This window comes from Phacochoerus africanus, chromosome 14 (genome assembly GCF_016906955.1).
Source record: "Phacochoerus africanus isolate WHEZ1 chromosome 14, ROS_Pafr_v1, whole genome shotgun sequence".
Classification (NCBI taxonomy): Eukaryota; Metazoa; Chordata; class Mammalia; order Artiodactyla; family Suidae; genus Phacochoerus; species Phacochoerus africanus.
The window spans coordinates 20,415,960-20,440,372 of record NC_062557.1 but is presented as its reverse complement, the minus strand read 5'-3'; the positions used below and the strand labels follow the sequence as shown (position 1 = coordinate 20,440,372).

At 53.5% G+C, this 24,413-nt stretch overlaps 3 protein-coding genes across 8 annotated transcripts; 2 read left to right on the top strand and 1 right to left on the bottom strand.

The window, feature by feature from the left end:
• The first annotated feature begins 3,769 nt into the window (after nucleotides 1-3,769).
• COASY (Coenzyme A synthase) lies at nucleotides 3,770-8,174 on the top strand. 3 transcript variants are annotated; one of them, XM_047757789.1, is made up of 10 exons: nucleotides 3,774-3,888; nucleotides 4,296-5,003; nucleotides 5,889-6,103; nucleotides 6,356-6,487; nucleotides 6,592-6,781; nucleotides 6,865-6,929; nucleotides 7,118-7,202; nucleotides 7,368-7,465; nucleotides 7,552-7,698; nucleotides 7,800-8,174. In XM_047757789.1, exons 2-10 carry the CDS (start codon nucleotides 4,307-4,309, stop codon nucleotides 7,857-7,859), a joined length of 1,689 nt encoding a protein of 562 aa, XP_047613745.1. In that variant the 5' UTR covers nucleotides 3,774-3,888; nucleotides 4,296-4,306; the 3' UTR covers nucleotides 7,860-8,174. The 3 variants fall into 3 exon arrangements, with proteins under 3 accessions (XP_047613744.1, XP_047613743.1, XP_047613745.1); XM_047757788.1 differs by having other exon boundaries at nucleotides 3,770-3,888; nucleotides 6,595-6,781; nucleotides 7,118-7,465; XM_047757787.1 differs by having other exon boundaries at nucleotides 3,772-3,888; nucleotides 7,118-7,465.
• Nucleotides 8,175-9,021: 847 nt separating this feature from the next.
• Nucleotides 9,022-17,347, top strand: MLX (MAX dimerization protein MLX). Of its 3 annotated transcripts, none has more exons than XM_047758908.1 (8): nucleotides 9,022-9,299; nucleotides 9,526-9,562; nucleotides 10,064-10,153; nucleotides 10,428-10,534; nucleotides 10,763-10,862; nucleotides 11,038-11,137; nucleotides 11,777-11,978; nucleotides 16,279-17,347. In XM_047758908.1, exons 1-8 carry the CDS (start codon nucleotides 9,096-9,098, stop codon nucleotides 16,333-16,335), a joined length of 897 nt encoding a protein of 298 aa, XP_047614864.1. In that variant the 5' UTR covers nucleotides 9,022-9,095; the 3' UTR covers nucleotides 16,336-17,347. The 3 variants fall into 3 exon arrangements, with proteins under 3 accessions (XP_047614864.1, XP_047614866.1, XP_047614865.1); XM_047758909.1 differs by having other exon boundaries at nucleotides 9,023-9,137; XM_047758910.1 differs by lacking the exon at nucleotides 10,064-10,153 and having other exon boundaries at nucleotides 9,022-9,137.
• On the bottom strand, nucleotides 16,946-24,381 carry PSMC3IP (PSMC3 interacting protein). Of its 2 annotated transcripts, XM_047758912.1 has the most exons (8): nucleotides 23,319-24,381; nucleotides 23,127-23,227; nucleotides 22,858-22,947; nucleotides 19,770-19,881; nucleotides 18,054-18,199; nucleotides 17,881-17,934; nucleotides 17,696-17,755; nucleotides 16,946-17,620 (listed from the first exon to the last, which is right to left on the bottom strand). In XM_047758912.1, the coding sequence occupies exons 1-8, from the start codon at nucleotides 23,350-23,352 to the stop codon at nucleotides 17,564-17,566; spliced, it is 654 nt and encodes a 217-aa protein (XP_047614868.1). In that variant the 5' UTR covers nucleotides 23,353-24,381; the 3' UTR covers nucleotides 16,946-17,563. The 2 variants fall into 2 exon arrangements, with proteins under 2 accessions (XP_047614868.1, XP_047614867.1); XM_047758911.1 differs by having other exon boundaries at nucleotides 16,946-17,755.
• Nucleotides 24,382-24,413: the final 32 nt, after the last annotated feature.

Genomic DNA, 24,413 nt, shown 5'->3' with positions numbered 1-24,413 from the left:
GGTAGGTGGGGTTTCTGGGCCCTTCCCGAGCTGGGACCAAAGTCCTAGGGGTGCTCTCTCCCTCTGTTGTTCTGCCACAGTGTGTTCCAGAGTGACAGACACGTCTAACTCAAATGGTAGCCCTGCTTGGGAGATGCCCAGAGCTTTGATCGGCATCACTAGTATTTTTGCCATCTTCAAGGCGGCTTGGAGTTCCCTCCTGGCTCAGTGGGTTAAGGATCCAGGGTTGTCACTGCTGTGGCTCTGGTTACTGCTGTGCCATGGTGGCACAGATTCAATTCCTGGCCCAGGAATTTTGCATGCCACCGGTGCAGCCGAAAAAAAAGAAAATAAAAAAAGGAGTTACTGTTGTGGCTCAGTGGGTTAAGAATCCGACATAGTGTCCATGAGGATGCGGGTTTGATCCCTGGTCTTGTTCAGTGGGTTAAGGATCTGGTGTTGCTGCAAGCTGCAGATACAGCTTGGACCGCACATTGCTGTGGCTGTGGCGTAGGCTGGCAGCTGCAGCTCTGATTCCCCCTGGCTTGGGAACTTCCATATGCCTTACGCAGGGCCCTAAAAAAGAAAAAAAAAAAAAAAAAAGGCAGCTTGCTGCCCTGATCCTCAATCCCACACATTCCTTCTCTTTACCAGGAGGTATGAAAGACAGAGGCACCGCACCAGGTGGGGAAGAGAAGTCCTCCCAAAGCCCCAGAGGCTTGCACGTCTTTCACATTCTTAGGGCTCGGAGAGGCCTGTACCTTATCAATCACTGCTTCTGGGACAATTTGCATCTTACCCCACCGAATGACTCCCAGAAGCTTTACAGGGGTGCATGGGCCTTGAATTTTCTGAGGGTTCACCACCCATCCTCTCCCTCACAGATGTATTAGATTACATCTAGCTCCAGTATCCATCAGAGTTTCCAACTTTTATTTCTGGAAGGTTACCCAGTAGTGAGCTCAACAGGAGGCCTCTGATGGCCTCCAACTGCCATCATCTAGAGGCAATCTTGGCTTGAGTCCTAAACCTGGGGTACTGGGGGCACCCCCCCTCCAATAGGAGTATCCCTGAGGCCTCTGCTGGAGCAGGCAGGGCATCAGGGATGCTAGGGGCGGGTGGGGCAGATCTGAATTGCTGCTCACGTTTTGAGCCTTTCCACAGGCCGACCAACACAGCGTCGTCGGATTGCCAGTTTATCTTTTCAGGTAGGAGCCCTCTAGCAATGAGGTCAAACCACATTCGCTTCCATGGTACTTTTACCAAACACTGTACAGCTTTTCAGGATAGCCTTAGGGCTTTTTCAACTTCCTCTCTGACCTGGGTCTTTCCTGCAGGCCAGTATGTGCTCATTCCTGGGACTTGTCAATTTCCTCCAGATCAGCCATGATTGCCCAACATCATGAATGTCTTGTTCCACTACTGGGCTCAGCATGGATATCAGAGTCCCACACCAGGGAATGAGGGCGGACTGGAGCTTTTTTTTTTTTTTTTAAGGGCTGCACCTGAAGCGTATAGAAGTTCCCAGGCTAGGGGTAGAATCAGAGCTGCAGCTGCCAGCCTATGCTACAGCCACAGCAACGCGGGATCCAAGCTGTCTTCGACCTACACCACAGCTCATGGCAGTGCCAGATCCTTAACCCACTGAGTGAGGCCAGGGATTGAACCTGCATCCTCATGGATCCTAGTTGGGTTCTTTTTTTTTTCCCGCTTTTTAGGGCTGCACCCGCAGGATACGAAGCTTCCCAGGGTAGGGGTCTAATCGGAGCTACAGCTGCCTGCCTATGCCACAGCCACAACAACGCCAGATCCAAGCCCCATCTGCCACCTACACCACAGCTCATGGCAATGCTGGATCCTTAACCCACTGAGCAAGGCCAGTGATCAAATCTGCAACCTCATGGTTCCTAATTGGATTTGTTTCCGCTGTGCTACGACAAGAACTCCCCCAGTTGGGTTCTTAACCCACTGAGCCCAACTTTCTAACAGGAACTCCCCAACTTTCTAACTGGAGCTTTGGTCTCTAGTTGGACACCAGTGGTCAGCAACCTGCCCACAGCAGCAGCCAGCTGACTTTCATCCCTCACCCTTGCCGTGGCACGCCCTGCGCAGTTCCTCAAACAAGGGCGTTAGCCCAGCCCAAATTTCCCAGGGTTTCCCATGCAGGTGCCTCTTTCCCAAGGCCATTTCTTTGGTCTCCTGGCCAGCTTGCCAGCTGTTGATTCGTAAACTGGCCCTGTACACAGAGGGCAAAGAGGCTGAAGAAAAAAGGCAGCCAGTCCAGATTGGTAGGTGGCTGGTTTAAGAAGAAACCTCAGGCTTGTTCTGGGCAGTGCAAGAGGAATAGATCTCCGCACCCACCCACCAGAACCTGCAAGTTTCTACAGAGGCCTTAACTGGGTTCAGTCACATATACTGTCCATGTATATCACTGCCCTCTCAAGGTTGTGTCCTTGAAACAGCTCCCACTGTGGGAATGGTGGGCAGACCACCTTTCAAGGACAGGGGAGGGGTGAGTAGCCTCTGGCTGCCCATGTCCAGCTCAAGGCTGAACTGGCGGTCATGTCCACCAGATGACCTCCTCGAACAGTGACTCTGCAGGCATATCAGACTGTGTGTCCATATGTCTCAGGGAATTTCCTGAAAGTGTGCAGTTTGCTTCTTCAATTGGGTCCTCTAAAACTCAGCTTAAGATATCTTTGCGAAAATTGTGGTCTCAGAGTTCCCTCGTGCCTCACCACATTAAGGATCCAGCATTGTCACTGCTGTGACTTGGGTCAGTGCTGTGGCCTGGCTTCGATCCCTGGCCCGGGAACTTCCACATGCCACAGGCAAGGCAAAAAAAAAAAAAAAAAAAAAAAGCTTGGCCTCAAGTCCTTAAGTCCTTATAACTCTTCCATCCTTGACACCAGGATCCGATCCAGGTTCTGTGGGGACAGAGGCATGTACATTTGGGGAGACCTCTTTAGGAATAATACAAAAACAAAAAACAAAAAACAAAATTAAGTATGAAAGTGAGCATTTATTTAGTTTGGGAAAATAAACCACAGCACATTACTGCAATTTCCCAGATGGCAACTTGGCTTTGCTTCTCGAGGACGACTACCAATTCCACCCTCTCCAGCGCTCATTAGGTAAACCCTTGCCACTAAGTCTCTCCTTTCTCCTGTTCACAAGGTCTACCTTCTGGCAGCTCTACTGAGCTCCCACACAGAGCTTTCCTGCTATTACCTCTGGAAAACTGGCATATCACTATCTCTGGGTGATGTGGGGAGTACTGCACGGGAGCCACGGCACATGACCTCTGTCCTCACCTCCCTAAATATCCCTGGAACATACAGGACCTCAATTTCTCCATCTGTGAAACTGGGTGGTGGCACAGAGGTGTGGGGGGGGACTGTTCTGTGACCTCCCACATGAGGATCCTAGACTGGGAGGACACTAGGTCTCTGGGCTGGGGACACCAAGCCCTAATTTAAGTACTACCCTATAACCTCCACCTCCGTCCCCGCGATTTATTAAGAGGGGAAGCCAGTTGTTAGTTCTACCTTAGCCGCTGTCTCCTGGGTGACCTAGCTAAAGCCAGTCTCTTCTCTCAGAGTCTGAAGGGCACCCGTGAAACGGGCTTTCCAGCCGACCTTGCTCTATTAGACCTAGTCCAGGTCCGGCCAGATTCTCTAAATGCGGTCTCACGCCACCTCCCAAACTACCTAGCTCCGCCTTTCTGCAAAGGCAGGCGCCCCGCTCCATGAAAAATCTCGCGAGAATCCCTCGACTAACCAAAGTTGAGATTCTTGGCCTTTTCCAGGTTCCGTAGCTCGGAGTCGCAGCGCCGGAACTAGTGTTAACGGGTCGCGGCGGGGGAAGACTCCGCGGTGGTGCACGCGGAACCAAAGACCGGAGGTCTCAGTAAGTAGGGGACCGACCCGAACCTCAGCGGCCCCCTCTAGTCCCCTCCTCCGATTCCTTGAAGATATTGGTGCCGTTTATCAAGAGCGCCCAGGATTTCTGAATCCCCAGCCTAATGACTTAGGAGCTCCTGCCTATTTCACTCCTCCCAAGTTTTCGATTCAATTCTGCGAATTCACTGCTCCGAGTTGATAAACCGAGATTAGAGCGTAGCCCCGAGGCGCCGTTTCCTGGGCCCTGTCCCCTCCCCCGGGTCTCTCTCAGTCCGCCCTGAGATCCCTGTCCCTGGTCCAAGTCCCCTCTCTTAGGTCCACGTCCCTCCTCTTAGGTCCAGGTCCCCCAGTTGTCTTCGGCCTCAGCCACATAGCTCTCAGTCACCCTCGCCTTGTCTCCTTGACCGTCCACAGGCCGGGCCATCATGGCTGTATTCCGATCGGGCCTCCTGGTGCTGACAACGCCGCTGGCCTCCGTGGTCCCTCGCCTGGCCCCCATCCTGACCTCGGCGGCCCGGCTTGTGAATCACACGCTCTATGTACACCTGCAGCCCGGCATGAACCTGGGGGGCCCGGCTCAGCCCCAGTCTAGCCCCGTGCAGGCCACGTTTGAAGTTATCGATTTCATCACGCACCTCTATGCTGGCGCCGATCTCCACAGGCACCTGGACGTCAGAATTTTGCTGACCAATATCCGAACCAAGAGCTTTGTCCCTCCCCTGCCTAGCTCGGTCCAGAACCTGGCCCACCCACCGGAAGTAGTGCTGACTGACTTCCAGACCCTGGATGGAAGCCAGTACAACCCGGTCAAGCAACAGCTAGAGCGTTATGCCACCAGCTGTTACAGCTGTTGTCCGCAGCTGTCTTCGGTGCTGCTATACCCCGATTATGGGCCCGGAATGCTGCCTGTGCAGCCCCTAGACGTCCCTTTACCCTCCACCATCAGGCCGGCCTCCCCCGTGGCCAGGTCTGCAAAGCAACCAGTGCGTGGCCACCAGCGAGGGGCTGTGGGTGGCACCTTTGACCGCCTACACAATGCCCACAAAGTGTTGCTCAGTGTGGCATGCATCCTAGCCCAGGAGCAGCTTGTGGTGGGAGTGGCAGACAAAGACCTGTTGAAGAGTGAGTGAGAGAGACCCTGGATTAGGGCAGTTTTACCCCCACCCCACCCCCAACCCTGGGCCAAGACTGAGGAAAAGTAGGGCGGTCCAGTACTTCCTGCCCCTTCGCACATGTAACCGTGCGTGGCGCTCAGTTCATGCTGAGGACATTTTGTTAAATGAATAAATGCAGCTTTCTAGGTGTGTGGTCTAGTCACCAATCAGGATTCCCCCAAATGTGGAGCCAAGGAATCTGCACTTTTTTTTTTTTTGTCTTCTCTAGGGCTGCACCCGCAGCATATGGAGATTCCCAGGCTAGGGGTCTAATCAGAGCTGTAGCTGCCAGCCTCCGCCAGAGCCACAGCAACTCGGGATTCAAGCGGCGTCTGCGACCTACACCGCAGCTCATGGCAACGCCGGATCCTTAACCCACTGAGCAAGGCCAGGGATCGAATCTGCAACCTCATGGTTCCTACTCAGATTTGTTAACCACTGTGCCACGATGGGAACTCCAGAATCTGCACTTTTAAACAAGTTCTCCAGGTGATGGATCCTAAAATTTGAGACTCTGAACCTAGGTGGATGAATAGGTTGTAGGTCGCAGCGCCAGATACAGTAAGAGGACCATGGTGGATGGCATGGCTCAGATGGCATGGAATTCTCCATCTGACTCTGATGCCTCCTGGCACTGCTAGTTCTCTGCACACACGCCAACCCTTGCAACACTAACGTGCTTGCCTGCTGCCTCCTCATAACTCTTCTGTCACAGGCCACTTCCCAGCTCAGCCCCTTCTCCCTGCCTCCACCTGCCCTCTGGAGATAGGATGCTTAGGGAAACTTTCCAAAACTAGCCCCCCACTCTTCCTCCCCGCTAAAAAGATCTCACTGTTCTGGGCTCCTTCCCCAGGCAAGTTGCTCCCTGAGCTGCTCCAACCCTACACAGAACGCGTGGAACATCTGAGTGAGTTCCTGGTGGACATCAAGCCCTCCTTGAGTTTTGATCTCATCCCCCTGCTGGACCCCTATGGGCCCGCTGGCTCTGACCCCTCTCTGGAGTTCCTGGTGGTCAGCGAGGAGACCTATCGTGGGGGGATGGCCGTCAACCGCTTCCGCCTTGAGAATGTAACCCCTGAGGGAGTCTGGCAGAGGGCGTGGATGGGGACGGGGAAGGCCCCTGGGGGCTGCTGGAAGTACCGTGACCCCAGAGGAGGGAAGAGAGGGCTCGAGGTGGTGGGAAGAGGCACGAGGAACGGGCTCCCAGCCTGCACTCTGAGGCAAGCTGGGCCTCGGGCGGGGAGGGGGGAGAATTAGGCCAGAGATTTGCCCTTCTTCCTCTCACCCCTTCTTCCCTCTCCTCCTCTTCCTTTACCTCAGGGCCTAGAGGAGCTCACCTTGTACCAGATCCAGCTGCTGAAGGACCTAAACCCCAAGGAAAATGAAGAGGACAAAGTCAGCTCCTCCAGCTTCCGCCAACAAATGCTGGGAAACCTGCTCCGGCCTCCACATGTAAGGCTGCCCTTCCTACGCCCGCTGGAGAGGAGAGACCCAAGGGTTCAATCCTGAGTCTAGGGACCCTAGTCACTGTGGGGTTCCCTCTTCTCTGCTCCTAGAAGAGGCCAGAGCTCCCCCCAGGTTGCTACGTGATCGGGCTGACAGGCATCAGTGGCTCCGGAAAGAGCTCAATAGCTCAGCGGCTGAAGGGCCTGGGGGCGTATGTCGTCGACAGTGACCAGCTGGGCCACCGGGCCTATGCCCCGGGCGGCCCTGCCTACCAGCCAGTTGTGGAAGCCTTTGGAACAGGTAATAAAGGGGCGCACTGGAGGCTGCCTAAAGTGAGCAGATGGCCTGGCCTCCTTGCCCAGGCGTCTGTCTCTGTTGCCCAGATATTCTCCATAAAGACGGCACCATCAACAGGAAGGTCCTAGGCAGCCGGGTGTTTGGGAACAAGGTAAACACCCACCTCTCCAAGGGCTCTGCGGCCACCACTAGACTCAGAGCTCGGGACCCAGCGGACCTCTCTGGTCTGGCCCAGAAGGCCAGTTTCCACTCGTGTGTTCCCCCGCACCTCCGCCCTGGGGCGGCTCCATCTCCAAGGGAAGGTAAAACTCGGCCCACCCCTTCCATTCCCTTCCTCAGAAGCAGCTGAAGATACTCACGGACATTGTGTGGCCAGTTATCGCAAAGCTGGCCAGAGAGGAGATGGATCAGGCTGTGGCCGAGGGTGAGTGGGCAGGGCGGTGGGAGGAGCCCGGGGAACAGCTAAGCAGACTCTCCCCTAGGAGCTGCCCCCACCCCAAATCAGACCACCCGCTTTCCCTGGGACTGCGTTTCCTTGGTTCTCTGACTGGGAGCAAGTGGCAGGGTGCTGCTGGCTTTCTCCCCACAGGAAAGCGTGTGTGCGTGATCGATGCTGCCGTGCTGCTTGAAGCCGGCTGGCAGAACATGGTGCACGAGGTGTGGACTGTTGTCATCCCCGAGACTGAGGTATCTGGACCCCACCCCAGTGCCAACCCCATCGTAGACCGCATCCTGCTCTGAGCCAGGGGCTGACAAATGCATCGTCTGCCCAGGCTGTACGACGCATCGTGGAGAGGGATGGCCTGAGCGAGGCTGCAGCTCAAAGCCGGCTGCAGAGCCAGATGAGTGGGCAGCAGCTTGTGGACCAGAGCCATGTGGTGCTCAGTACCTTGTGGGAGCCACATGTCACCCAGCGCCAGGTTGGTGCCCAAGGAAGGGCTGGGTTGTAGGGAAGGAGCTTCTGGTGGATGCCTCTCTGATCCTATTCTCTTTTCTTTCGAACATTCTGGCCTGTCCAAAGGTGGAGAAAGCCTGGGCCCTCCTGCAGAAGCGCATCTCTGAGGCTCCGTCAGACCCATGACTGACGGGCCAGAGGAGATCCAGGGATGACTAGAGGAGATCCAGCAGTGAGGAGGAGTCAGGACCTTGAAGCTCACCCTAGTTTGGGCCTAGAAGGCTCTCAGCTAAGCTGGGTGGGGCAGAAATGGGCCTGCTCGACTGAAGAAGCCTAGCCAGCTTGCTGGTGTTTGGCCAACACTGAGAGTGCCGCTCATGGGGGGAGCTGGCCCTCGGCACTGCATTCCCACGCTTGCCCAAAGGTCTGGGTACCCATGGCAGGCCAGGGCCAAGACCAACACTGAGACTTGTAACAGAATTAAAGGTGAATGTTACCAGGTGCTGTGAGGTGTCTGCTTCCTGCTCCAGTGTCTCTGGGTAGCTTTGTGACCCTTGAGCCCCACGCCTGAGCTGGAACCGGGAGTACGGTGGTTAAGAGCAGCCAGTCTGAGGCCAGCTCTGGCACTTTCTCTGACTGGCTGTGTACTTTTGGATGAGTCTGGACTTTCTAGGTACCTCAGTTTCCATGTCTTAGGAAGTAGCATAACCTGGCTAATAGGCTCTTTGAAAGAGCCAGACTGGGCGTTGGAGAAGCTTCCTTCAACAAGCCACAGGGGGAGTTCCTTTCCTGGAGCAGTGGAAACGAATCCAACTAGGAACCATGAGGTTTTGGGTTCTATCCCTGGCCAATGCGTTGCTGAGACTGGTAGTGTAGGTCGCAGATGCGGCCCAGATCCCGCGTGGCTGTGGTGTAGGCCGGCAGCTGTAGCTCCTATTAGGCCCCTCCACAGAGAACCTCCATACGCCGCCGGTGCGGCTCTAAAAAAAAATAGGAAAAACAAAAAAAACAAGCCAGGCGGGGCCCTCTCCAGAGCGCTTGCCGTCGGGGACTGCCGGCTGGGCCGGGCAGTGCGCACGCACGCAACTATCTGCGACACTACGGCAAGACGTCTAAGGGACCTCGTATCACCGAGTGTGCTTCACGTCGCGGCGGCTAGGACGCTAGCCTGAGGGAGGGCAGGGAGCGCGGCCCCAAGGAGCCGGTGTCGGACCCCGTGTCGGACCCCGGCGCCAGCCTGGGGCCCATCCCTCCGCAGCCCGGCGGGAGGGGTTGGTTCCCGGCCGCGCACGCGCGGTGACCCCGCCCCGCCCTCGCCTCCGGGCCGCGGGTTGGCCGACTAGAGTCACGCGGTGCGCCTCGCCTCTTCCCCGCGGCCGGGGGCCCGCCCCGCGGGCAGGTTTCCGGTTCGGTGGGTCGGAGATGACGGAGCCGGGCGCCTCTCCCGAGGACCCCTGGGTCAAGGCAAGCCCCGCGGGCGCGCACGCCGGCGAGGGGAGGGCGGGGCGGGCTCGGGCACGTAGGGGGTCCGGAAGACGAGGGGACTCCCTGCAGTCCCTAGCGCTCCCCCCGCTCTCCGGGCCCCGGGGCTGCAGAGAAGACAGCTCGCACCCCGCGTGTGCCAAGGTGGGAAGACTCCTGAGGCGTGTGCGCGCGGGTGTGAGGGCACGGGGCTGGAGGGCTGGGGGCGTGGAGTGAGCAGACGGCGTCCTGCCGAGGGGTGGTGCTCCCGCGGCCTAGCCGCTCTTGGCTCTGGGGGAACCCTGCAGCTGCCCGCGCACCCCAGGTGTGTGCGGGCGTGTACACAGACGCAGGGGCAGAAGTCCGACGGGTTTCTCCCTTGCTGCCGCAGGTGGAGTATGCCTACAGCGACAACAGCCTCGACCCCGGTGAGTGCCTCCCCCTCCCCCCCGCGCCCCCGTCTTCAGCTCTGAGGACACTCCCCCTTAAGCCCTATAGATTCTCGTGGCCTTACCAGCCACACCTGAGCGCAGTCCACTGTCCCTGAGCTGGGTCTGTGCATTGAGGGAGGAGCTGGAGGACGGGGGCAGGAAGCATCCGAGGGTGACACCTCGTTCCCTCAGCCCTAGAGCAGGGAGGTGATGGAAGTAGTGACAGCTGGTCACTCACCATCATCACGCCCCGATGCCACTTGGGGAGCCAGGAGGTATCATTGCAGGCCTGTGGAGCAGTGTAGACACTAGGAATGGAAGCATCGCAGCATGGCACTTCAGGAAGTGGATGGCCCGGTATGGCTGGCCTTGGGGTTGAAGGGGAGAGGTCAGCGTTTAAAGCCTAGGAAGCCATTGTGCCCACCGGGTGTCTGAGGGCCTGGCAATGCCCCTCCTCTCCACCCTACTCCTTAGTGATCGGGGCCTCTCTTTTTCCAGGGATTTTTGTAGAAAGCACTCGCAAGGGGAGTGTAGTGTCCAGAGCTAATAGCATCGGTTCCACCAGTGCCTCTTCTGTCCCCAACACAGGTAGGCAGCAACATCCCCACCGTGGAGAACCAGCTGCGCCTCGTTTGAGTATCTTTCCTAGATAGGGCAGCTCCAGCCATCCACATGGGGGCGCTGGAGCCCTAGCGGTAGGGGCCGAGTCTCACCGTCTTTCCCCTCATCTAGGATATCGGGTTCTTCTATCCCTCTTCCTTCTCTGGGCACCAGGTTCTTCTTCCCAGCTGGGAAAAAGTGGGCTAACTGAGCTCCACTAGGCCCCAGAATGACCTCTTCCTGCCCCCAACTCTGAGTGTAGATGACGAGGACAGCGATTACCACCAGGAATCCTACAAGGAGTCCTACAAGGACCGGCGGCGGCGCGCGCACACTCAGGCGGAGCAGAAGAGGAGGGATGCCATCAAGGTGATGGGGGAGGCCTGTGCTCTTCAGATCCACTCTGCCCGGACCCCGACAGGCAGTCCCAGGCAGGCTTCCGGGCCCCTAGACCGGGCCTTGGACACAAACTTCTCTCTCCTCCCCTCCCCTTTGAGTGCGTGAACGTGGAACTTGGCATCGAGGAAGAAAAGCTTTGTGCCCATTTGCCTTAACCCCTCAGTGAAGGAACCCCCGTTTCCCCTGCTCTCCCCACAGAGAGGCTATGACGACCTGCAGACCATCGTCCCCACCTGCCAGCAGCAGGACTTCTCCATTGGCTCCCAGAAGCTCAGCAAGGCCATCGTTCTGCAGAAGAGTATGACTGGGGAGCACAGGAGGCCTTGGGGTCGAGGGGGCTGTGAGCGGCCTGGCTTTGGCCGGGCGGTTGTAATGAGAGGAGCAGGGTCTGAGGGGAGGGGAAACAGAGTCAGCCTTGTCCTTCTGGTTGCGGCTTCCTCTGTACCCACCTCCTCGTCCCACCTCCTCCCCAGCCATTGACTACATCCAGTTTTTGCACAAAGAGAAGAAAAAGCAGGAGGAGGAGGTGTCCACGCTGCGCAAGGACGTCATGGCCCTAAAGATCATGAAAGTGTAAGGGGCGTGTGCCCCGGGGGTGGGGGGGGACCAGGGCCTCTGAGAGGACTCTGAGGCCGACCTCAGTTCAGAAGCCGCCTCAGATAATATGCTCACTCCCGGAGTTCCCGTCATGGCTCAGTGGTTAACGAATCCAACTAGGAACCATGAGGTTTCGGGTTCGATCCCTAGCCTTGCTCAGTGGGTTAAGGATCCAGTGTTGCTGTGAGCTGTGGTGTAGGTCAAAGATACGGCTTGGATCCCACGTTGCTGTGGCTCTGGTGTAGGCTGGCAGCTACAGCTCCGATTCGACCCTTAGCCTGGGAACCTCCATGTGCCGCGGGAGCAGCCCTAGAAAAGGCGAAAAGACCACAAAAAAAAAAAAAAAAACTCACTCTCGCAGGTGGCCACTTGGAGGCAGGACTCTACCCCACCATGTAGCAGATACTCTGGAAATGCCCCTAGATTAATGGGCGGGCGGGGGCAGGTGGGAGAGGGTGGTCACCACTTCTGACCTGGAAGCAGCCTCTCCCTACGCGGATTGCATCCCCAAGCTCCGTGGGAGTCCCTTCCCGGGGAGGGCGCGGGGTGACGCCATCCCTCTGCCTGGGCCGGGGAGCTTCGGCCGCCGCTCAGCCCTGGCCTGCTCCCTTTCAGGAACTATGAGCAGATAGTGAAGGCACACCAGGACAACCCCCATGAGGGGGAGGACCAGGTCTCTGACCAGGTCAAGTTCAACGTGTTTCAAGGCATCATGGACTCCCTCTTCCAGTCCTTCAACGCCTCCATCTCCGTGGCCAGCTTCCAGGAGCTGTCGGCCTGCGTCTTCAGCTGGATTGAGGAGCACTGTAAGCCTCAGGTAGGGGCCGCGGTGGTCACGGCCTTGGGGGCTCTTCCCTCAGGCAGAGTGACCCAAGCCCTTGTTGTTGAGCAAGGCAGGGCAGCAGCTTTTCCGTTTCTTGAGGGTGTGGCTACCGCCTTCAGGGTTCTTGTTTCCCCCTTCCTTTACAGCCCAGATTTTCCCGTTAAGGTTTCATTTGACGAGAAGGGCCTGAGCCCTCACTCAGGCAAAGCCTACTGCTTGGCCTTTGTCTAGCCTGGGCGGCATGTAAGCCTTGATCACTGGCGGCAAACTGACTGGGGATATTTACCCTCGGCCACTAAAGCGGTTTTCCTCGGGGTTTCTAATTGTAATGGAGGGCGTGTTAATGGTTGTACCGAATCTGCTGCTCTTGAGGCCTGGTTGCTTTTTCTCAGGCTTGACCTATATCTCAGATTCTCACTTTCTTGTTCCCCAACATTTTTTAATACGATTTTTAAAGGTTACTCTTCGTGGGAGTTCCCGTCATAGCGCAGTGGTTAACGAATCTGACTAGGAACCATGAGGTTGCAGGTTCGATCCCTGGCCTTGCTCAGTGGGTTAAGGATCTGGCATTGCCATGAGCTGTGGTGTAGGTCGCAGATGCGGTTTGGCTCTGGCCCTTGCTCAGTGGGTTAAGGATCTGGCATTGCCATGAGCTGTGGTGTAGGTTGCAGACGCGGCTCAGATCCTGCATGGCTGTGGCTGTGGTGTAGGCCGGTGGCTACAGCTCCGATTAGACCCCCTAGCCTGGGAACCTCCGTATGCCTCGGGAGTGGCCCTAGAAAAGGCAAAAAGACCAAAAAAAAAAAAAAAAATGTTATGCTTTGTTTTCGGCTATTACAAAATATTGGCTGTTCCTGGTTTATAGGCTACATTATCTTATGCCCAGCAGTTTGTACCTCCCACTCTCCATCCCCTGTGTTGCCTGTCCCCAACCACTGGTTTTGTCCTCTGTGAGTTATATTGTGTTTATTATGTCTGTGAGTCTGCTTTTTTGTTATAGTCACTAGTTGTATTTTTTATAGATTCTGCATGGAGCACAGAAGTGACATCATACAGTATTTTTCCTTGTCTTACCTTACTTAGCATAATGCCCTCCAAGTTTCCACATTGTTGCAAATGACAAAATTTTCTTTTCTGTGGCTGAGTAGTATTCGTGTGTGTGTGTGTGTGTGTGTGTGTGTGTGTGTGTACGTATACACACTTTTTTTTTTTTTTAAACACATCTTTATCCATTCGTCTGTTGATGGATGCTTTAGATCTGCTTCCACATCTTGGCTATTGTAAATAATGCTGCTAGGAACATTGGGGCGCATATATCTTTTCAGATTAGGGTTTGTTTGTTTTTTTTTTTTGAGAAATGTCTATGCTGTTTTCTACAGTGGCTGCACCACTTTACGTTCCCGCCAACATTGTACAAGGGCTCTCTTTTCTCCGCATCCTCACATTTGTTGTTTGTGTTCTTTTTGATGATCACCATTTGGACAGGTCAGAGTTGGTATCTCTTTATGCTTTTGATTTGCATTTCCCCCGATGATCAGTGATGTTAAGCATTTTTTGTGTGCCTGTTGGCCATCCGCATTTCCCTTGGAAAAATGTTTATTCAGTTTTAGCCATTTTTTAATTGGGTTGTGTGTGTTTTTTGATATTGAGTTGTGTGAGCTGTTTATATATTTTTTGATATTCACCCCTTATCTGTTGTATCATTTGCAAATATTTCTGACTCAGTAGGTTGTCTTTTTGTCTTGTCAGTGGTTTCCTTTTCTGTACAAAAGTTTTTTTTTTGTTTTTTTTTGTCTTTTTTGTTGTTGTTGCTATTTCTTGGGCCGCTCCCGAGGCATATGGAGGTTCCCAGGCTAGGGGTTGAATCGGAGCTGTAGCCGCCGGCCTACTCCAGAGCCACAGCAATGCGGGATCCGAGCCGCGTCTGCAACCTACACCACAGCCGCGTCTGCAACCTACACCACAGCTCGTGGCACTGCCGGATCCTTAACCCACTGAGCAAGGGCAGGGACCGAACCCACAACCTCATGGTTCCTAGTCGGATTCGTTAACCACTGCGCCACGACGGGAACTCCTGTACAAAAGTTTTTAAGTTTATTTAGGCCTGATTTGTTTTTGCTTTTCTTCCCATTACTTCAGGAGACATTTAAAAAAAAAATACTGCTGCAATTTATGTCAGAGTGGTCTGCCTCCATTTTTCTCTAGGTGCTTTATAGTATCCAAACATCTAGGTCTTTAATCCTTTTTGAGTTTGTGTGTGGGGGTAGCGAATGTTCTGATTTTATTCTTTACATGTAGATGTCCAGTTTTCTCAGCACTACTTGTCGAGCAGACTGTCTTTTCTCCATTGTGTATTCTTATCTCCTTTGTTAATTAATTGACCTTGATTGTGTGGGTTTGTTTCTGGACTTTTGTCATGTTCCACTGATCTATGTATCTATCGGGGGGGGGGGGGCAGTACCATACTGTTTTGATTACTGTAACTTTGTAGGATAGTCTGATGTCAGGAAGCATGATTCCTCCCTCCCTGTTCATCTTTCTCAGGATTGTTTTGGCTGCTCAGGGTCTCTTGTGTTTCCATACAAGTTTTAAAATTCTTCTAGTTCTGTGAAAAATGCCATTGGTATTTTGATAGGGATTGTATTGAGTCTATAGACTGCCTTGGGTAGTATGATCATTTTAACAATCTTGATTTCTCCAAGAATATGGTTTTTTTTTTTTAGGGCTACACCCACAGCATATGGAAGTTTGCAGGCTAGGAGTTGAATCAGAGCTGTAGCTGCTGGCCTACACCACAGCCACAGCCACAGCAGATCCCAGCCACATCTGTGACCTACACCACAGCTCATAGCAACACTGGATCCTTGACCCATTGAGTGAGGCCAGGGATCAAACCTGCATCCTCATGGATTCTAGTCAGGTTTGTTTTTCTGCTGTGTCACAACAGGAACTCCCAAGAATGTGGTTTTTTTTTTCCATTTTTTGTGTTGTTTCCAATCTCATTCATCAGTGTTTTCTAGTCTTCAGATATAGATCTTTTGCCTCCTTAGGTAAGTGTATTCTTAAGTATTTTGTTATTTTTGATATGATGGCAAATGGGATGGTTTTCTTAATTTCTCTTTATTAATAGTGTATAGAAATGCAAAAGATTTCCATATTTAATTTTGTGTTCTGCAACTTTACCAAACTCATTGCTGAGCTCTAGTAGTTTTCTGGTGGTCTTAGGGTCTCCTAATGTATCGTATCATGACATCTGCCAAAAGCGACAATTTTACTTCTTCCTGTCCAGTTTGGATTCCTTATGAAATTCTTCTTTTCCAATTTCTGTGGTTAGGACTTCCAAAACTATGTTGAATACAAGTGGCAAGAATGGGCACCCTTGTCTTGTTCCTGATTTTAGAGAAGATGCTTTCAGGTGAAAGCATTTCCCAACATTTTTATTCTGAAATAGTTTAAATCTGCTGCAGCATTGAGAGAATTTTACAATGAACTCACACACCCCCACCCCACCTAAAGTCTACCATTAACTTTTTTTGTATTTGCTTTATCACATAGCAGTGCATCTCTCCATCAGAGTCCATCCTGTTTGGGGGGCTTCGCAAAGTCAACCAGTCATCAGCACTTTCCAGGGGCTTTTTTGGAACTGTTTCTAAAAAGCGCACGTAGGAGTTCCCGTCGTGGCGCAGTGGTTAACGAATCCGACTAGGAACCATGAGGTTGCGGGTTCGGTCCCTGCCCTTGCTCAGTGGGTTAAGGACCCGGCAGTGCCACGAGCTGTGGTGTAGGTCGCAGGTGCGGCTCGGATCCCATGTTGCTGTGGCTCTGGCGTAGGCTGGTGGCTACAGCTCTGATTGGACCCCTAGCCTGGGAACCTCTATGTGCTGCAGAAGCAGCCCAAGAAATGGCAAAAAGACAAAAAACAAAAAACCAAAAAAAAAACGCACCTGGGAGTTCCCGTCGTGGCGCAGTGGTTAACGAATCCGACTAGGAACCATGAGGTTGCGGGTTCGGTCCCTGTCCTTACTCAGTGGGTTAAGGATCTGGCGTTGCCGTGAGTTGTGTAGGTTGCAGACTCTGCTCGGATCCCGTGTTGCTGTGGCTCTGGTGTAGGCCAGTGGCTACAGCTCCAATTGAACCCCTAGCCTGGGAACCTCTATATGCCGTGAGAGTGGCCCAAGAAATAGCAAAAAAAAAAACAATAAAAAATAAAAAGCGCACCTGGCCCAGGCAGGTGTCACCGAGCAGTCTGCCCTCTCTGAGCATCACCTCTCTCTCCTTTTGCTGCCCCTGCCAGACCCTACGGGAGATTGTGATTGGTGTCCTGCACCAATTGAAGAACCAGCTTTACTGACCAGCTCTTGGAACCTGCAGAACAGCCAGCAGGAGGCCTTGACTTTCCTACCTGGCCGTGGAGCCACTGGGCTTGTGAGACTGGACTGTGACACTGCACAACGGTCAGCTTCTTGGTGTTTGGCTCCCCACCCCCCCCATCTTCAGTGGGGGAGGGTTTATTATGAAAGCTTTAATTTATTATGTTGACCGTATCTCAAACCTGCCTGGTCTCCCCCTTCTCCCCATAGAAGTCCTCAGGATGGGGGGGGGGTCTGCTCTGGTCACCCCAAAGAGCTCGTGGCCGCTCCTCATTTTCTAAGCCTCAGATTTCTGCTCATACTTGGCAACTACCATTTGCCTGTTTTGGTCTCTTCAGTAACTTTTAGCCCAGGTTTGGCCATTCTGGTGGTAGTTTGGCCATGAAGGGTGAAAGGTCACCTCATGCCTAGGCTACGGCTGCCTGGTCAGCCCGAGGCATGGTCCGAGCTTTCTCTGGCCAGCTCAGGGCAGGGCTGCCCGGTTCCTGCCCTTGCCGCCTGTTCCACTGCCTTTGCCGCCTCCCCACCCATCCCCCCTGCTCTGTCCCCACAGGCAGTAGCACTGTGCAACGAAGTCAAGTGACAGAACACTACATGTTAAATTTTTTTTTAATTTTTCTAAACAATGCAATTTTGCTAACGTTATAATTTTGGAAAACTAACTGGCCTCAAGGCCACTTGTGGCCTTTCTGTCAAGTGTATCTGGTTCTCAGCTGTCTCAGTGCCACCTGCATGAGAAGTTACCCAGGACTTGCGGTGGGGGAAGGGGTTGGAGAAGCTACTCTCCAGGTCTTCCGGAGCAGAGAGCCCAGGCCAGTCCTGGGTGAGGCCCGGCTCCCTGAATGCGTGTACAGTAGCCTCTCTTTACTCTTGCCCCGAGTTCCCTTTTGCCTTCCTCAGATTTGATGTCCGGGAGGTTTGATTATCCAGAGGAAATGAAATATTTTTATATCAAATTATATAACAATAAATATTGCCAAATGCTTTCCTCGAGCGTTGTCCAAGTCTAAGTGTTAAATTCAAACAGTTGAAACGTGGATGATGAAATGAGTGTGCCCGTCCTCTCCGGGCCCCTTGGGGCTCGCCCCCTCCACCCGGCACACGGTGTACGCCCAAGGGTGGGCAGCAGTGGACACAACAAAAAAAGGTGACTTAGACAAGGCGGCTAGTCCAGGAGAGCCCTGTTCCGCCCCGTTCCTGGAGGCGCCCTCAGGGGTCTGGGAGCGTGACCTTGTGGTCTTCATCTGTCTCTATCCCCACTTCCTCCTGTGGGCCAGAGGGAGACAAGAATGAGACCGGCCCCACGAAGGCCCGGAGCCGGGGAGGGAGAGCGGCACTTACGAAGAACTGCTTCTTGCTCCTGGGATAGCCTTCAAGGATTGCATCAAACAGCTCGGTTGCCTGACAAGAAACAAAGCCACCCCTTTTCATGGGCACTACTGGGCATGCCTGACAGCCCCAGGATGCAAAGCCGCGGTTCGGTGGCTGCCATTGTCCAGGGCCCGCGGAGAGCACCCGCCACTTACCATCCTCTTCCGCTTCCTCCACTCCTTGCAGTACCTCTGCCTCTCTCTGTGCACCTAGACAGGGGAACAGGTCCCTCTGACCCCTTGGCCCCACAGCTGCCGCTGGGGTCAGCCTTCCTCCTCACTTGAATCTGCTCAAGCAGCCCTCCCCGCTACCCTGCCTCCCAACCCACCTGCTCCTTCTCCTCGGGAGTCACGTGGTTGGTGGCCGCTTTGATGTTCTTCAGTCTCTCGGTGTAGCCAGCACATTCCTTCTTTAACTCCTGAATCTCCTTCTGCATCTCCGGTGTGGTCAGGGCACTTGTTAACTCCTTCAGCTCTAAAATCACATCTCTCGAAGGTCAGTTGCTGCCCTGAGACAGGAGACCAGGCCTCCACCTTGCTCTGGGCTCTACACACAGGGTCCAGAATGGGCCCCATAGTCTGCAAATCTCAGGAGAGATTAAGGCTTAGAGAATTATCAGTTTATTCTACTTTTTTCCCTCTACCATCTGCAAATAGTTGGGGGTATGAGTTTGAGTAGACTGTCAGCTGCAGCCAGAAGCAAAGGAGTTCCTGTTGTGGCTCAGCAGTAATGAACCTGACTAGCATCCATGGAGATGCAGGTTTGATCCCAGGCCTCACTCAGTGGGTCAAGGATCTGGCGTTGCTGTGGCTGTGGTGTAGGCCAGCAGCTGGAGCTCAAATTTGACCCCTAGCCTGGGCACCTCCATATGCTGCAGGGGCAGCCTTCGGCCCCCCAAAAAGGAAGGAAACAGAATAAAGGGAAATAAGGGAACTGTATACTGATAGTCACAATAGGGAAGGCAACTACCTGTTCTGCCCATTTGTCTTCAAAAGCCATGAGCTGTTATGCAATTTTTTTTTTGTCTTTTTTTTTTGTTGTTGTTGTTGTTGCTATTTCTTGGGCCGCTCCCGCGGCATATGGAGATTCCCAGGCTAGGGGTCCAATCAGAGCTGTAGCCACCGGCCCACGCCAGAGCCACAGCAACGCGGGATCTGAGCTGCGTCTGCAACCTACACCACAGCTCACGGCAACGCCGTATTGTCAACCTACTGAGCAAGGGCAGGGACCGAACCCACAACCTCATGGCTCCTAATCGGATTCGTTAACCACTGTGCCACAACGGGAACTCCTGTTATGCAATTTTTTTTTTCTCTCCTGAGATCGAACCTGAGCCACGGCAGTGACAAGCTGCTGTGACAAGCCGGAATCCTTAACCGCTAGGCCACCAGGGAACTACTACATTTATTTTTTTCTTTTTATGGCTGCACCTGAAGCATATGTAAGTTCCTAGGCTAGGGGTCCAATCTGAGCTGCTGCTGCTGGCCTACACCACGGTCATGGCAATTCTGGATCCAAGTTGCATCTGCAACCTCCACTGCAGCTTACGACAATGTCAGATCCTTAACCCGCTAAGCAAGGTTGGGGTCAAACCTTCATCCTCCCAGAGACTGTTGGCTTCTTAACTTGCTGAGCCATAAAAAGAACTTCTACTACATTGATTTTAATATAATGCCTATGGCAGCCAAGCAAAGAGATCTTTGCTACAAGGAAACATTGCAGTCAACGAATGCTTCACAGAGTTCCCATTGTGGCTCAGCAGATTAAGAACCCAACTAGTATGCATGAGGATGCTGGTCCGATCCCTGGCCTCACTCTGTGGGTTAAGGATCCAGCCTGCAGCGTAGGTCACAGGTGCAGCTCGGATCCGGCGTTGCTGTGGTGCAGGCCAGCAGCTGTATCTCCAATTCGACCCTTAGCCTGGGAACTTCCATGTGCCAGAGGTGCAGCCCTAAAAAGACAAAAAACAAATGCTTCACTCCGGTAGTTGCTGACCGCTGGGCCCTGACGCTAGGGGCCCCTCCTAGGGGCTGCCCAGTCCTACCAGCCTCCATGTGGCGGCAGCTCTGCTGCAAGCTCTGCACCTTCGCAGTAAGGGCCACGATTTTGGCATCCAGGCCTTGGAGGTCAGCATCACTGACCATGTCAAACTGGTCCTGCCAGAGACAAAAGGAAAAACAGGCTAGTGTGAGGCACAGGATGGAACCCCACCTCTGGGAAGGCAACATCCACATACACTGCAGAATCTGGGACCCCTCAACCCTCCCAAGGGCCTGGGAAGATAGTGGGGGAGGATACTTTGGAGAAATCACTTTAGTCCTGGTCCCCCCAAAAAGCTATAAAAGAGCAAGTTGAAACCTATTTCTTGTCCTCGTGGGGCTTTGAGGTGCAGGATACTGAATAGGACAGACTGTGCTTGGGTTTGGGAGGGGCCTTGTCAGTTGGCGACAGGAAGCAGGATGGAAAGGACGGGAATGCCAGCCTGGGCCATCTGGACTCTACATTCAGCTGAGGTAAACCTTTGGGGCAGGAGGCAGCAAACTACAGCCTGCAGGGCAAATCCTCCCAGACACATGCTTTTGAAAAAAATGTATGGACACAGCCGCGCCCATTCACTTATGTACTGTCTGTGGCTGTTCTGCTCTACAATGTGGCAGACTTGAGTACCTGTGACAGTTGTGTAGCCAGGACGAGAGAGCCATGTGGCCAGCAAAGCATAAAAATATTAACTGTCTGGCCCTTTACAGAAAGCAAACCTGCCAACTTGTCCTGCAAGGGATCTTCCACAGAGGCAGTGAGATTAGCCTGGATGGTGCATGTTAAATGCTGTGGGGGTTCAGTAAAGGCAGAGGGATGGGAAATGGGGTCCGCCATAGAAGAGCTTCAGCTTTGTGAGGGGGACTGAGTGAAAAGAGGTAAACACTTAAAGAAGGCAATCAGCACGTACAGGAAAGGTTTGTGGAGGTAACGCCTGAGTGAAATCCGAAGGGATGAGTAAGAGCTGGGCAAGAAGAAGGGATTCAAAACCTTGGGGGGAGGGGAGGTGTAGTGGTGGGGATGGGAATTCCTGTTGTGGCTCAGCGGCTAGTGAACCTGACTAGGATCCAGGAGGAGGTAGGTTCGAACCCCAGCCTCACTCAGTGGGTTAAGGATCTGGCGTTGCTGTGAGCTGTGGTGTAGGTTGCAGATGCAGCTTGGATCCCGAGTTGCTGTGGCTGTGGTGTAGGCCAGTGGCTACGGTTCCAATTAGACCCCTAGCCTGTGTACCTCCATGTGCTGCAAGTGCAGCCCTAAAAGATTAAAAACAAAAACCAAACCAAAACAAAAAAGGACCAAAAACTCTGGGGAGGAGTTTCCCAGTGGCTATGATTCAGCATTCCTAGGTGGTTAAGGATTCAGCATTATCACCGCTGTGGCAAGGGTTCAATCCTCGACCCAGGAATTTCCACATGCTGTGGGCATGGCCAAAAACCCCCAAAAAACAAAACCCTCTGGGCAGAGGAATGACAAAGAGCAATGGACACAGGAGTAAAACTCATCTAAATAGTCTAGTATTTGGGGGAGTTCCTGTCGTGGCGCAGTGGTTAACGAATCCGACTAGGAACCATGAGGTTGCGGGTTCGGTCCCTGCCCTTGCTCAGCGGGTTAAGGATCCCGCGTTGCTGTGGCTCTGGGTAGGCCGGCGGCTACAGCTCTGATTAGACCCCTAGCCTGGGAACCTCCATATGCCGCAGGAGCGGCCCAAGAAATAGCAACAACAACAACAACTACAACAACAACAACAACAACAAAATAAATAAATAAAAAATAAATAGTCTAGTATTTGGAGTTCCCATTGTGGCTCAGCGGGTTAAGAACCCGGCTAGTATCCATGAGGTTGTGGGTTTGATCCCTGGCCTTGTTCAGTGGGTTAAGGATCCAGCGTTGCTGTGAGCTGTGGTGTAGGTCACAGACACGGCTGGGATGTGGCGTGGCTATGGCATAGGCCAGTAGCTATAGCTCTGATTCAGCCCCTAGACTGGGAACTTCCATATGCTGTGGGTGCAGCCCTAAAGACAAAAAACAAAAATATACTCTAGAATTGATGGATGGAGAAATGACAGGGACAGGGGAGGCTAGAGGTAGACTGGGGCCAAGTCTCTTATCTGTTCTAGGGAGCATTAGTTTACGGGAGGGAATGGCATGACTACATTTGCATGTACATAGATCATTGTGGCCGTAACGTTTAAGCTGTGTTTGAGAAAGCCAGATCAGTTAGGAGGATACTGCAATAGATGAGGAGCACCTGAACTAGAGCAATGATGGCAGCTAGAAAGGATGGATTCAAGAAAAAACAGCTGGACTTGATGGCCGACTCAGCACGTGAAATAAGTTAAAAATGACTCCCCAGGAGTTCCCGCGGTGGCACAGCGGAAACAAATCTAACTAGTACCCATGAGGGTGTGGGTTCTATCCCTGGCTTTGCTCAGTGGGTCAGGAACCTGGCATTGCCACTGTGAGCTGCAATGTAGGTTGCAGATGCAGCTCAAATCTGGTGTGGCTGTAACCGTGGTATAGGCCAGCAGGTACAGCTCCAATTCAACCCTTAGCCTGAGAGCTTCCACATGCCCCAGGTACAGCCCTAAAAAGCAAAAAAAAAAAGACTCCCCAGTCTCTGGCCTCCGGTGCAGAATGATTCCATTAAGGGAGAAGAACGTAACAGGAGCCAGTTTAGGAGCGAGATGAGGCATTCTACTTTGGTGATGAGGGCTCTGAAGGGACTGAAAGGCATCCAGGTGGAGATCTGGGTTAGAGATTCAAAGTTAATGTTGTGTTTAAGGAGGAGGTGGAGACAGAAGGAAAATAATCTGACAGAGGTGGTCCTCATTAGATGATTGGGAATTAGAACTTCCAAGCGTAAATGGATGTCCATAGCAACAATTCAGGATCTTCTGTAACCTATCACATTTCAAGTCTGGAAACCTCCTTCAGTTTGGATCACAGCAAAGGCAGTGCACGCTTTGACTTAAAGGCCGGCTAGGACCCTTTTAATGGTGTAAGACCGCTGAGTTTCATGGAGAATTCATACTAGGGACTGATTCACCTAATGCCGAGCTCTCACCGAGGTGCTAATCTGCGCCGGTTTCCCTCACCTGGTCTGCAAAGTATATCTTCTGCTTGCCGTACACCTTCTCTTTGATCTTGCCTTGCTGGGCCAGCTGCTCCAGCGCTTTGACCACCGCCTGGCAGAGGGGAGGGGGTGGAACAGTCGGGGGAGTGAATGTCACCAGTGATGGGGAAAGCGCCCGACGAGCCTTAGGAAGCCCAAGGCTAGAATGGCAGTCTCGAGAGGGCAGGGCCCCAGGCTGAGTCGTGGGGTTCTAGGGGAGGAATCCTGATAGTGGGGCGGGGGTGTCCTCACCGCCTTGCCCAGTCCGTGTTCCCGCTGCAGGTTCCCGAACACGTCCTGGGCGCTGTAGGGCCGATTCTGCTCCTGCAGGTACTTCAGCAGGATCCCGGGGGCTACGGAGAGAGAAGAGGCAGTGGGGTGGGGGGCCCCTCAACCGACCCCTGCCCGCCCTCTCCCAGGTCTTCCAGGGGGCAAAGCCGTTACCTCCCGCCGCGGCTTCCGCCCGGCCTTTACTCATGGTTTTTCCCGCCGCCAAACTCAGAAAGCCGGAAGTTGCAATTACTCGGGGCAACGGCTCCTTCCGGCCACGGGCTGGGCGGGCCTCGGGCGGTGATTGGCGGAGGGAAAGCTTCGCGAGGAGCGCAGCGGCCCCTCCCGGGCACCGTAGTTCGCTCCGGCCCGGCGCTCCGGCGCGGCCCTGGCCGCTGGGGTCCAGGTCTCATCGTGGGAAGCGGGGCGCGTGCTTGGAATCTCTCCCTTGCTCCACTCCGAACCAGGGCGGCAGGGAATCATGCCCCAAAGTTTAGGGACCCAGTTCCAGCAGCCACCGAACACTCGAGACCCTAAATGGGCAGTGTTCAAATGGGAAGAGACCTCCAGCATCAACTCCCGCTTGGCAAGCGAGTTGCTTAAGGTCACAGGGCCAGTTATCCAAGGACGTGCCCCGTCCTACAGCCCAAGGCTTCCCGTCGGTTACCCTTAACTTCTGTAAGATAAGAACAAGAGGTGCCTGCAGGAGTGGGTTGTGAAGACCGTGGAACACCCTGGAAGGAGTAACGCTGCCTCTATTTGCCCGATACCGAGCTTCGCACACAGGGGGCGCTCAGCACATTGCTGTGGTTGAAGGGAGGGTTGGGAGCAGCTCTTAAGCCACAAAGCTTGTAGAAGTTTCCTTGTGGCGGTCTTATGACAACACCTGGCAGGTGCTTTCCACTCCTGCCCACCGTGGCCAAATGGACAAAGCCTGAAATAAGTATTTCTAGTTTCTGAGGTCAGCCGAAGGCCAAAGAGCAGCTGTTCCTGCAGCTCAAACAAGCCTGAGGGGCACGGTGCTTTTTCAAGCCTTCTGCTACCCAAAATTTCATTAAGTCTTTGAAACCTGTACTTATCGTCACGCGTTTAGGCGATGATAGAAAGAATTAGAAATGATGGAACTGCAGGCTAGATGCCAGCCAAGAGTCCAGTTATGCTCATGTCATCTCAGTTCAGATTAACGAAAGAAGGCCTATCAAGGATAAGAAACCATTCAACATCAGTCTCTTAAAGATGTTCTCATACAAGATTTATTCCCCAGCACCC

Bases quoted from the DNA above. Each gene is read 5' to 3' on its own strand.
- PSMC3IP (XM_047758911.1), bottom strand. From the start codon at position 23,352: ATGAGTAAAGGCCGGGCGGAAGCCGCGGCGGGAG. The intron at 23,228-23,318 runs GTAACGGCTTTG...CTCTCTCCGTAG, and splicing joins GGCGGAAGCCGCGGCGGGAG to CCCCCGGGATCCTGCTGAAG. The intron at 18,200-19,769 runs GTAGGACTGGGC...ATGTGATTTTAG, and splicing joins CTGCCGCCACATGGAGGCTG to AGCTGAAGGAGTTAACAAGT.
- COASY (XM_047757787.1), top strand. From the start codon at position 4,307: ATGGCTGTATTCCGATCGGGCCTCCTGGTGCTGACAACGCCGCTGGCC. The intron at 6,104-6,355 runs GTAACCCCTGAG...CCTTTACCTCAG, and splicing joins ACCGCTTCCGCCTTGAGAAT to GGCCTAGAGGAGCTCACCTT. The intron at 7,466-7,551 runs GTATCTGGACCC...TCGTCTGCCCAG, and splicing joins TTGTCATCCCCGAGACTGAG to GCTGTACGACGCATCGTGGA.
- MLX (XM_047758908.1), top strand. From the start codon at position 9,096: ATGACGGAGCCGGGCGCCTCTCCCGAGGACCCCTGGGTCAAGGCAAGC. The intron at 10,154-10,427 runs GTAGGCAGCAAC...CTCTGAGTGTAG, and splicing joins CTCTTCTGTCCCCAACACAG to ATGACGAGGACAGCGATTAC. The intron at 10,535-10,762 runs GTGATGGGGGAG...CTCTCCCCACAG, and splicing joins AGAGGAGGGATGCCATCAAG to AGAGGCTATGACGACCTGCA.